The sequence below is a fragment of the Lagopus muta genome, chromosome 1 (genome assembly GCF_023343835.1).
Source record: "Lagopus muta isolate bLagMut1 chromosome 1, bLagMut1 primary, whole genome shotgun sequence".
NCBI lineage: Eukaryota > Metazoa > Chordata > Aves > Galliformes > Phasianidae > Lagopus > Lagopus muta.
In genome coordinates, this window is record NC_064433.1 from 144,547,582 (window position 1) to 144,559,616 (window position 12,035).

At 37.2% G+C, this 12,035-nt stretch overlaps 1 protein-coding gene across 3 annotated transcripts in view; it reads left to right on the forward strand.

Moving 5' to 3' along the window:
- UGGT2 (UDP-glucose glycoprotein glucosyltransferase 2) overlaps positions 1–12,035 on the forward strand; it is a 74,107-nt gene that overhangs the window by 53,852 nt on the left and 8,220 nt on the right. For 2 of the 3 annotated variants that reach the window (XM_048933165.1, XM_048933166.1), the window contains exons 27-33: positions 1,284–1,473; positions 2,458–2,616; positions 3,689–3,774; positions 7,055–7,139; positions 8,695–8,777; positions 9,898–9,993; positions 11,649–11,733. In XM_048933165.1, coding sequence (XP_048789122.1) covers positions 1,284–1,473; positions 2,458–2,616; positions 3,689–3,774; positions 7,055–7,139; positions 8,695–8,777; positions 9,898–9,993; positions 11,649–11,733 — 784 coding nt within the window. Of the gene's footprint in view, positions 1–1,283; positions 1,474–2,457; positions 2,617–3,688; positions 3,775–7,054; positions 7,140–8,694; positions 8,778–9,897; positions 9,994–11,632; positions 11,734–12,035 lie in introns of all 3 variants that reach the window. The other variant, XM_048933167.1, reaches the window with a different exon arrangement.

The following is a 12,035-nucleotide window of genomic DNA, read 5'->3' on the forward strand; positions in this document are numbered from 1 at the left end:
TGATTAATGTTTGTGGTTTCTTTTGTTGCATTAGTTGTCTAGGAAAAAATAAACATTGCATCAGAGAGGAGTGATCTAGTCCATCAAGTTTGCCTCTTAGAAGCAATCCCTATAGGATTCAGTGTAGAGTTTTCCATGCCTGTAGAAACTTGTAGAACAGGACTGTCTGCCTAACTTGAACGCAATCCACTGAATGTATAATTAATTTTTCAGATTCAATACACTTAATTTGAAGACAGAATTCATCTAAACATGTGTACAGTCCATATTTGAGATTTAGTTTTAAGTCATTAATGCTTTAAATTAAACTTTAAATTGAATTTTTTCTTGATTGGCTATAGAGACCACTAATTAAGTTCAGAGTTCACTCATTCGGTTACATTTACACGGACGTGAACTTCCCAGAGAGGATTCCTTTCCCTCTAAGAGGCATGTTTGAGTGCTGCTATCCATTGATCAGAAATTTTACCTGTAATCATGTTATGAGAAGGAACTGCCCTTTAGCTGGTAGCCTAAGAGAATTAATTGGTTACCCACAAAGCAGAAGTCCTTAGTTTCTAGTCAGTTTGTGAAAAATTGATCTCATGTCTCTTACACTGCAAGAGAGCAACTACATCATCAGTCTTCTGAGTATCTTGTCTTTATGTTGTCGCAATCAGTTATAAAGGTAGCTACACTATCCAGGTTTTCATACTTGGGAAAGTGAGAGGAAGAAGTGTTCTGGAACCTGCCCTGAGGACAGGTCCTATTTTTCTTACAGAGATAGTTTCATATGAAATGCATCCATATACACCTTAGTCCCAGTACTTTGTGGGAAAATTGTATTCTTCTTGATGGGTACAGGTCTTTTTACCTTTTTACTTTCCACAGTGAAGTTTTTTCCATATGAAATACTGATTGCTCACGCCTTCCATCTTCAGTGCTCTTCCAACTCAGTTCGTGCTTTGGCAGAGGGGTTGGACTCGATGATCTCTGGAGGTCCCTTCCAACCCCTGTGATTGTGTGATTCTGTGTGATTCTGTGATTCTGGTTCTTCTCATTTTCTCGGATATTGGTAGAGGAAGGAAATAATTGTTATTCTGTTGTTCCAAGAATGATCTCACTGGAGAATACAAGAGTTGAAAAGGTACAGAGAGACCTTTCCTTCCCTCTGCTCTCTGCTGGTAGTATCAGAAATGGCTGGTATATGTTGACTTTATAACATATTGTAGAAGAATAGTGTGCTTGTGACTCAGACTTCATACTTGAGTTAACGTGGTTTTGTTTGAACTCTTCTTTAACAGCTTCTATCGTTTTGTTCTGGAACCAGAAATAACATACGGGATCAACAAACACCTTCCTTCTGAACCTGTGGCAAAATTCCTAGAATTGCCAGAATCACCCCTTTTGACTTTAAATATGATCACTCCTGAAAGCTGGTTGGTTGAAGCAGTGAACAGTTCCTGTGATCTTGATAACATTCATTTGCAGGATGTAAGTAATAGTTTGTAAGCATTATAAAATTTGTACTGGGCTTTCCACCACAAGAAGGAAAAGAAAATGTCATGGGATTTCGCTCTGTTCTCCAAAAATGCTTTCTGTGGTTACTGATAATTTGGTCAGTTTTTACTATTTTTATTTTATTGTGTTTTTTTCCAACACATTCTCTCTTAAAAACCCACAAAAACAAGTATTTTAATCGTAGAATCATAGAATGGCCTGGGTTGAAAAGGACCTGAGAGATCATCTAATTTCAGCTCTCTTGCTGCCCTGCTGGGCAGGGTCGCCAACCACTAGATTAGGCTAGTTTAAAGGCAGCAATTAAATTTTTCAAAAGGCAGCAGAATAGAAGTAAAATTGGTTTATCTGCTGTGTTGAGCTTTTTTTTCTTTACAGAAGTATTCATTTTTTGAGATAAAAATGTATCAGTTAAATGTTTCTGTGTGTTAGTTTTCCATTTCTCTTCACTTTTTTATACATTTTTAGTAGTAATAGAAATATGATGTCTGTATCTTCAAATAAGTCTAACTATATTGTTGTTTATTAGTACAGATTAAAATATAGATTTAAATATATTTTATCCTTTTTTAGTTCAGATCTTATAAAATTCTATTCTTAATCCTCAGTTTCATAATAACTAAATTTGTTTAATTCACAATTCTTATGTAAAATGTTGAAGGTGTTTGTTCCACCAAAACTGTATATTTGGAGAGTGTATGATGAAGGTAAGATTGGGGATTGTCTTACCAAAGTTCGGCTTCCTCAAAAGTAGAGGGATGGATCCTTGCGATAGTGATTTTTCCTCTTTGTCTTGAATACTTATTTTAAACTTGAGAGAACTTCCCCCTGGAAGGGCATTCTCTTGGTTTGGCAGTTGAACGTGAGGTAAATCTCATACATTGTGTTTGTCCTTGTGGTAGGTTCATTTTCCCACATAGTTAAATGACATGATTTAGTAATAAGATATTCCTTCCACAGATAAAAGGAACTGTTGTAACAGAATATGAACTGGAATACATATTGCTTGAAGGACATTGCTTTGACGTGTCAACTGGACAACCTCCTCGAGGGCTACAGTTCACTTTGGGCACAAAGAATAATCCTGTCATGGTTGATACTATTGTGATGGCCAACTTGGTAGGTATTCAGTACAAAAACAGTCATTACAATTAGAAGATTATGAAATTCATTTTCTTTAAATCTGTTTCTTTTACTGCAAAATTAGAAGTGTTCAAAATAACAACAGTATCCTGAAGTTGAGACCACCTACAAAACCCCGTTCTTATGTTCCAATATAGATTTGGATTTCTCCTAATTTCAGACCCTTATCTGAAATGCCTAAAGTGGGAGTCTCATTGCCTTTAGTCAATGGTAGGAAGCAGATAACTTCATACGATTGGTGATTCCACCAACAAACATAAGGTGTGAATCACTTTCTGACTAAGATAACCATTTTTGTTTCAAATGATCCAGGCAAAGGAGACTCCTATTTTAGATGCTTCACTTAAGTGCTTAAAGCCTCTGTAAGACAAATCCACACCTCAGAATTGCTCTAGTTGCCTGAAGTAATTATTTTTGATGGCAGCAGTCTGTAGATCTTGTAATTTTTGAAGTGAGAAGATGTATTTTGTCTGGTCTAATTTGAAAGGGAAAAATTACTTTTGATGAATAAGATCTGTTATCAGTCTGCTATTCTCAGCTCTCTGTGAAAATTGTATCACAAGGAAGAGAACGTTTGATAAACTTTGAGTCTTTAATACCAGTACTGAATACTTTCTCAATAGTAGAAGGTCTTCAGCATTTTAAAGCTTCTAGTTGTATGCAGAGTTCCTAAACTGGAGAAGAGCCATGTTTACTTGGAAGTTACTACAGACAAAATTTTAAATTTCAAAGAAGCTTTTTGGGTTAGGTTGAGTTTAATAATTTACTTTTTTAATGCTCAGTTACTTATTGTTTTGGATGGAGATTTTATATACATCTCAAATCTAGCTAGAGTTAAGTGGAACACTGGGAGAAGTTAATGCGGACGTACAGGAAAGTGATACGTGGTTGCATGTCTGCCATATTACTTTCAGGATTAATATGGCTGTAGGTAATGAATGGTTACTAACCTCGGTTGCAGCACCAAACGTTGGATAACTGATGTTTGTATGTGTATATGGCTGATTTTGAAATGATGACAGAACAATTGCGGGTCTTTTTTTCACAGGGATATTTTCAGCTGAAAGCAAATCCAGGTGCTTGGACACTGAGATTGCGTAAAGGAAGATCTGAAGACATTTATCGGGTTTTTTCGTAAGTATTAATCTGTGCTTAGGAAATGTACTTGTAAACGATTCTGTTTAAGTACAGTGTATTTTGAAAGCACGTGTCGAAGGAAAAATTAGCAAAAATAACATGAGAAAGTAGAACGAGAACCAAGATTTCATGTGTGTAACAGATATCCTGTTTCATGAAAGTGTAAGTAAAAGGAATTAATAAAACTTAAGACCAGCTTTGAAAGTCTTTTCAGGAAGACTTTTTATAAATTACAGCACACTACCTATAAATTTTTGTATATATCATCTGCATGGCTAAGTAACAGAATAAAGAACAATTTCATATCGCTCCTTCAAGAATGATCTACAATTGCATGTGTATGTTGAGAAACAGAGCAACTTTATGTGATAGGTTGTATTGTATCCTTAATATTCTAAATAATGTAACGATTTTTTTACTTTTGTCTGGAATTACATTTTTGGAAGCTGCTGAATGACATTTATCTCTGAAATTTTATCCATGACTGAAAGGCTGATACTGTTTTCAATCAAGGTCTGGTTCTGAATAGAAATGTCTATTGAATGTTTGGAGTTTCATTTCAGACTGCTTGTTCTGTGATGGTGGTTGTGTGCCATCTGCTTCTTGCACTTCTGAAACAGTTACTGAGTTGGTATATTTTGTTTTAGACATTGATCTTTTTCAGTATTGCTTTAGTATTAGATTCCTTCTTGTTTTGTTCAGTAAGTACCCCAATCTGATTAGACATCTCTTCTGTTTATATCGTGCTAGATTGTGATTTAAAACACAAAATCCCTTTTGTTTCCTCAGTTGAAAGAGAACATAAAACAGAAGCATTAAATATTTACAGAGGCATAGTTTTCAAAGTATTGTTTAAAAGGCATGCTTTATTAAGAAAGAGGGACAACTAATTTACTCTGCAGCTTTGTTGTGAATACACTCTACATAAATAAAAGTATTTATTTGTAATAAACACAGACAGATTTACGCTCAGAGTATGATCAGCCTTTCTTTTTCCTTTGTTTTTCTCATTTCTGAGTTGAAAATTCTGAGTGTGGTCCCTCCTCCTTCAGAGGATCTCCATATATTTCTGTCATCCTCATTGCTTTTGTGTCTGTCTTCTTTAATTCTGCCCTATCGTTTTGAGTTGGGTAGCTGTAAGTAAAGACTGATTTATTGTGCAATAGTATTGTTAAATTCCTTTCTGGTTCATTTTTCTGTGAAATAGTAACACCCTGTCTTCATTTTTAATATTGCTAGACCCTAAGCAATATCAGGGTCTAGCAATATTGAGCTGATATTCTTTAATATAGAGATTTACAGTCTCTAAGACCTCTTTCCTGAGAATGAATAGCTAATTACTCCTTACTGATTGTTAGTCTTGTCTTTTGTTTTCTGAGCAGCAGTTTCCCATTAAATTGTATTAGAACATTAGAACTACTAGATTCATTATGCTTTAAAAAAAAATTCCTAGTATCTAACGTAAATCTCCCCTCTGTCAGTTTAAACACATTGCCCCTTGTCCTATCACCACCTGCCTGTGTACAAAGTCAATCTCCTTCCCCAAAGCCTTCTCTTCTCCATGCTGAGCAATCCCACCTCCCTCCCTGTCTTCATAGGTGAGGTGCTCCACCCCTCTGATTATCTCTGTGGCCTCCATTGGACCTGTGTGAGCTGGTCCATGCCTTTTTTGTTCTGAGGACTCCAGACTTGGATACAGTATTCTAGATGGGGACTCATGAGGGCAGAGCAGAGGGGGACAATCACTTCCCTCTCCCTGCTGGCCACCCACCCCTCTTTTGATGCAGCCCAGCGTACAGTTGGCATTCAAGGCTGCAAGAGCACACTGCTCCGGCATGCCAGCTTTTTATCATATCCATACTCATGTCCAGCTTTCCATCCATACCAGAACCCCCAAGTCCTTTTCCACAGAACTGCTCTCAATATGTTTCTTTCCCAGTTTGAGCTCAAGTATGGGATTGCCTCAATCCAAGTTGCAGCAGCTTGCACTTGGCCTTGTTGAACTTCATATGTTCATGTGGACCCACTTCTCAAGCCTGTCCAGGTGCCTCTGAATGGCGTCCCTTCCTTCCGTTCTATTAGCTGCACCACTCAGATTGCTGTCAACTGCAAACTTGCAGAGGGTGCATTCAAATCCATTGTCTATGTCATTGATAAAGATGTTGAAGAGCACCATTCATCTCCAGCCCTCACCTGGACATAAAGCCATTGACCACAGCCTTTGGCTAATTCTTCATCCACCAAATAGAGCACTCTTCAAATCAGCATCTCTCTGGGTAAGGATGTGGTGTGGAAGCTTATCCGAGGTCTTACAGAAGTCCAGGTAGATGACAGTGGATCTCCAGTCACCTCCTTGTCACTGTGGTTACACCCTAACCTTGGGACTTGAAGGCACTCTTCATTTCTCTAACCTGGCTCTGTCTTGACTGCACCACACATTCCTCCCTTGGAAGAAAGCCCTGTGTAGGAAAAGTCATATTTTACTTCAGTAACTGGCATTTAGATAGCACCTATATTAACTGGGACACATTAAAGAGCATGGCTGGCAGGTCAAGTGAGGTTATGCTCCCCCTCTACTCTGCCATAGGCTTAAAAATTAAATGAAATAGATGTTATTTAGATTTCTCAACATTTTTTTTTTTTAACTGGGGCTCAGTTAAGCTCATTTCTACTACTTCTGATAGAAAATCTTAAAGAATGTCTTCAGAAAAAAAAAAACAGATAAATTTCCTTTGAATCAAACTGAAAAGCGGAGTAGTTTTGTTTTATTTCTCTTAAATTACAATGGATCAGCTAAATTTTTCATACTTTTCACTCAGTGGGCTGGGGTACAGTCTTTCAGGTCCCTTCCAACCCTGTTGTCCTATAGCCCTGTCTGTTGCCAAACCCAGTCATTTTTGCTAGTTGTGAGTGCCATCACTCAGCAATTTCTAAGATGTTTTCCATCTTTGATAAACACAGGTTAATATTTTAATGCTGTATTTACCTGTAGAATGCATAATACGTATTCACCTCTAGACTGCTGCATTTTTTAATTGGTTGATAAAATCTCATGTGAAAATCTAACCCTCACTTCTTAATTTAGAACTGTGAGCAACGACGAGCTCTGAACAAAGCTCAGAAACTTTCTGAAGTTAGGGTATAATTAGGTGCAAATGAAGAAATATTGTTTCTATAAATACCAGGAATCTTAAACCTCATACTCTAATTGAACCCAAGTGATAATTCATGCTTTTAATGAGTCAGTACATTTCCATGGTTTCTTTTCCCCTCACAGCCATGAAGGCACAGATTCTGTAGCTGACCCGGCAGATGTTATTGTGGTTTTAAACAACTTCAGAAGCAAAATAATCAAAGTCCAAGTATGTAAAGATATATTTGTCTGCACTATTTCATTATATGTGACTAATACTCACACGTCTTAGGCTGTATTTAATTGGAAGTTATATAGTGGAATGTATCATCTAGATTTTGTAAATTTAAATAGAGAGAGGTATGCAAATTAATGTCATTAATTTGATCCAATAGAGTTATACTAATTGTGTGGAGGTTGTTAAATAGTTGTCAGCATAACACAGATAGGATCTGTCTCATCAGGTTTAAGGTGTTTAATACTGGCGTACAGTCTGAACTTGGTGCCTAAAACTCCCTCTCTGCTTAATAGAATAGAAAGACAGTCCAGAGGACTGCTTGTCCCAGCTCACATATTGATTTAAATTTGAGGTGACCACCTCTTGAGGCATCCATTTCTGCCCTGTGACTGGGAAGGGATTTGACATCAAGTCCAGATGCCAGTGTGGAAGCACAAATTAGACACACACTGAATTCTGTTCGCAGTTACCACAACTGTGTAAACAAAATTACTTGGCTTTTGTTCTTACATACAGAAAAAATATGTTACATTGTGTAAATAATATTTTGTTTAGGTGTACTCAGGATGTATGGATGTATTCTGATGTTAGACACTGAGAATGGCAGAATTATGTAAACATAAATAGAAAGAGGTATTTAAAAAAACATTGATTTTCTGAGTCTCTCCCTTGGTCCTGTAACTGAAAGTTTCCAGAATCATCAGAAGAGAATTCACTTTTTGAAGGGTGAGAGGTCTGCCTTTAAGCAACGGAGAAAGGCTGCAAGGGTGCCAAAATAGGAAACTTACTGGATCTGAAAGGTTGTGTGGTTTAAAATAATTACTGGAACATGCAAGCTGTATCATTCAGTTAAACTGTAGAGTCACTTCAGTGTTATTTAGAATATGGCTTCAGCAGCTAAGAAGAGACCGCATGAAAAGAAGTCTGCAAGTGCTAGCTTAACAGTATAAACATGTGTGTCTCAAAAATACTGATCTTCTAATCACGGAAATTAAGGTCAGCACCCAAAACTAACCTGGCACCTTTAGTTAGATTGAGACAACCTGTATAGTTGATTCAGCAACAGATTGGTCACTTCCTCCTTCTGAAAGGCTTATGAGAATCACAGTTTCCCTTCAGATAAGTTTTCTGCATGATTCAACACCCTACTGCCCTTCTGGCAGCTGATGGCTGGATCACAGAATCATGGCAGAGTCTTCTGTAAAGGAGGAAAACGAGCTATGATTCTGCTGACATTTAGTTTCTGTTGGAGTAAAGAAGTACAGAGTGTTTGAACATGCTGTTTGGTTTATTCATCACTTTATTTTTTCATAATTAGTTTCTTTGCTTCTTATAGTAGTGAGTTCTATGCAGGTCTTTAAAGTATGAAATGACAGTTTTTCAGTTCAGCTTAATGCAGCTCAGTAATTATTTTACCGAGATAGGAATTGGGAAGCTGTTATTCCACCATAGTTAGATACTCCAACCAAAGTAGTAATTATTATCAACTAACTTACAAATGACATGAATTCTTTTTTTTTTTTTTTTTTTTTTTTTTAATGACTAGGTACAGAAAAAGCCTGATAAAATGAATGAAGATCTCCTTACTGATGGAACAACAGAAAAAGGAAATTTGGAATCAGTTACAAGGTACAAATTAATTTGTTTTTAAAAGGGATCTAAACAGAAGAAAAATGTGAAAGGACACATCCATCCTAGTCTTCAGCTTGGAAAATGATTCTGAAGTGAATCTCCAACAGTACTGATCCATAACATAACCAGTTTGGCTAAGGCAGCCTTCGCTCTTCAGAAACCTATTAAAGTAGTGCTCTGAGGGAGACTCCAGCTATGGTCCCTTCCCTCTATGTGCTGGAAGGAATATGCAGTTAAAGAACAATCTTTGAAATTTAAAGCAAACAAAGAATACTGTGCAGCAGAAAAAGAAAAGCTCTGGACAGCTTACCTTAAACCTGAGTTGCTATAGGGAGAGTAATGGAATGAATTTATGGAAAAAAAATAGGGAAGAATTATGAAAAACACCTGGAAAATCCTATCACCACAGACTGCTGACTGTTATTCCTTTACCTCATCATTTACTGTTGGTCATTGCTGACAACAAGGTACAGGGCTAAATATGTGGGTTGACCCAGTGTGGTCATCTTTAGGTAATGCTCAGTATTTTAGAATTTATGTATTCGGTTTCAAATATCATAGAATCATAGAATGGTTTGGGTTGGAAGGGACATCAGGTTCCAGCTTCCCTGCCACATGCAGGGCCACCAACCTCCATATCCAATACTAGACCACACTGCCCAGCATGCTGTCCAACCTGGCCTTGAACACCTCCAGGGATGGGGCATCCACAACTCTGCCCTTTGGGAAGCCTGTTCCAGTACCTCAGCACTGTTTTGGTAAAGAAAAATTTGTTCTGAGTGAGTGGGTATGAGCTATTATTGTTTGCAAAGGAGTCACGGAATCACAGAATGGGTTGGATTGGAAGGGACCTTAGAGACCATTGAGTTCCTACCCCTGCTGTTGGCATGGCTGCCACCCTCTGGATCAGGCTGCTCAGACACTGGGTCAGGCCTTGAATGCCTCCAGGGGTGGAGTAAAAGATTTTGGAATCATAAAGATGTGTAATGGAAGTAAAATATGAGTGCATTCTGTCAGTGTATTTCTTCTGTGAATTTTCAGACTTCTCATTCTTTACAACCTTAGTTTTCTTTCTGTTAGATGTATATCTTAGTTGATAATCCATTTGTTTTCTTAGGTTTTCAGAAATTTCACCAGAAGAGAAGGAAAATAAAAGTGATGTACTTAACATTTTTTCAGTCGCTTCAGGCCATCTATATGAACGTTTTTTAAGGTAAGTAAAAGTTCATCCTAAAATTAAACCGCATAATGAAGCTGACCATTTTATCAGCAGGCAACTCAGCACCACACAGCTGCTGACTCCTCCCAAAGCAGGATGGGTGTGGGGGGAGATTCAAGAGGTAGAGCAAAAACTGCATGTGCAAACAAAATGGAAGAAGGCATTCATTCACTGCTTCTCCTCAGCAGGCCACTTCCAGGAAACAAAGACTCATCACATGTAATGGTTAGTTGGGAAGATAAATGCTATCACTCCAACTGTTGGGAAGATAAATGCTATCACTCCAACTGTCCTCCCTTCCTCCTCCTTTACCCCAGTTTTATTACTATGTATGACACCATGTGTAGGACATCTCTTTGTTCTGTTTAAGTCATCAGCGGAGCTGTGTCCCCTCCCAGCCCCTAACGCACCTCCAGCCCACTCTCTGGCAGGGCAGTACAAGAGGCTGAAAGCCCATGTCTTCATGTAAGGATTGCTCAGCAACAATTAAAACATTTGTGTTATCATCACTGTTTCCATCACAAACTCAAAACTGGGCACCATACCAGCTACTATGATGAAAATTAACTCTATCCCAGCCAAAACCACAAGACGTGAAGAAGGCCCAAATGCATATTTCTTAGAGAACAAACTGTAGATAGATGTTCTAGAAGTTGATTGTTCTTTGGAGAAAGAAGAATGTTCTTTGTGCCTGTCGTGAGTGCCTGTGCTATGTGAGAAAATAGAAGATGGAGCTGAATCTCTCTTTATGGAGATGTAGCAGCAGAGACCTCGTTAGAGTTTTTATCTATTTATGTTTATTCCAAAATATGGGTTCTGTATGCTTAGATGACCCTAGTTCTGTTTAATATCTCAGTGTTCATGGATTATGTGATAAGCAATGACTGCTTTGAAGGAACTCTTGCAGTATTGCCTAATCCGTTCACCACTGCATCTGTTATTTTTCTCATTCCTGTGAGTGCTTGTCTATAGCTGTCAGATCTAGTAATTTTCCTGTCCCAAAGTGGATTTTCACAATTCTTTCATTTATGTTTGTTTGGAAAGCAGTATTTTGTATGTATTATTTTGTTTCCTAGTAGTCTGACAGAGTTGGAATGCCTGTGTTCTCTTTTTTTTCCTTCAGGCTTCAACAACTTTATTAAAGGGAAAGATCTGTTTATTTTAAAGGAGGGAAAACAGATTTTGAAATACATCTTTTTCCACGTACCTGAATTTTTTGGAGTTATCAAGGGCTTTCTGAAAATAATCTTAGCTTGAACTGTGCTTTCTTTTTCTCACTGATTTCCTTTTCGCAACCTATTAAACTTTACTAATGTATCCTAAAATATATCATCTCAGTAGCATAGTTAATAGTAGGTATCAATCTGTACTTTTAGTTTTTCAGGACCTCTCTCACAGTAGAAGTTATTAACCGATCCACATTTGAGACTGTTCTAATATTTCTTACTCAATATCATGTGCATGGATCATGTACATCCATTTCAAAGTGGTCTTGATCTCAAAACTTGCTGTTAAAAATATACAAAAACTTTGACTTAAATCGGGTTAAGAAAAGTTTTGATTAGAAAGTGTTAGCCTCTTTGAAGTATAGTTGAAATATAATGACCTGTGTGTATTCGTTTGTTTATTATAGACTTGTATTTCCACAGAATTATGATGCTTTCTGTTCTACGCCATACCAAAACACCAGTTAAATTTTGGTTTCTGAAAAACTACCTCTCTCCAACATTCAAGGTATAGGAAACACCATTCTTTCAATAACTTTTCTTTAAAATGTGAAATACTTAGGCAAATCAGTATTATTGAATAATCAGATAATTAAAAACTAAATTTCACAGTTGGAAATGACGTCATGTGTAAGTTCTTTCTTTTCTGGAGCCCAGATCCCAACAATAGATTATAATTTATTTTCCTTTGATGGACTCAGTGAGCTTGAAAGAAATCCTTTTTATATTGTTATAGCTGAGGATTCTGCTAAAATTAAATGTGTTCATGTGGCTAGTGATCATGTGACTTGATCATGGCCAACAGAGATA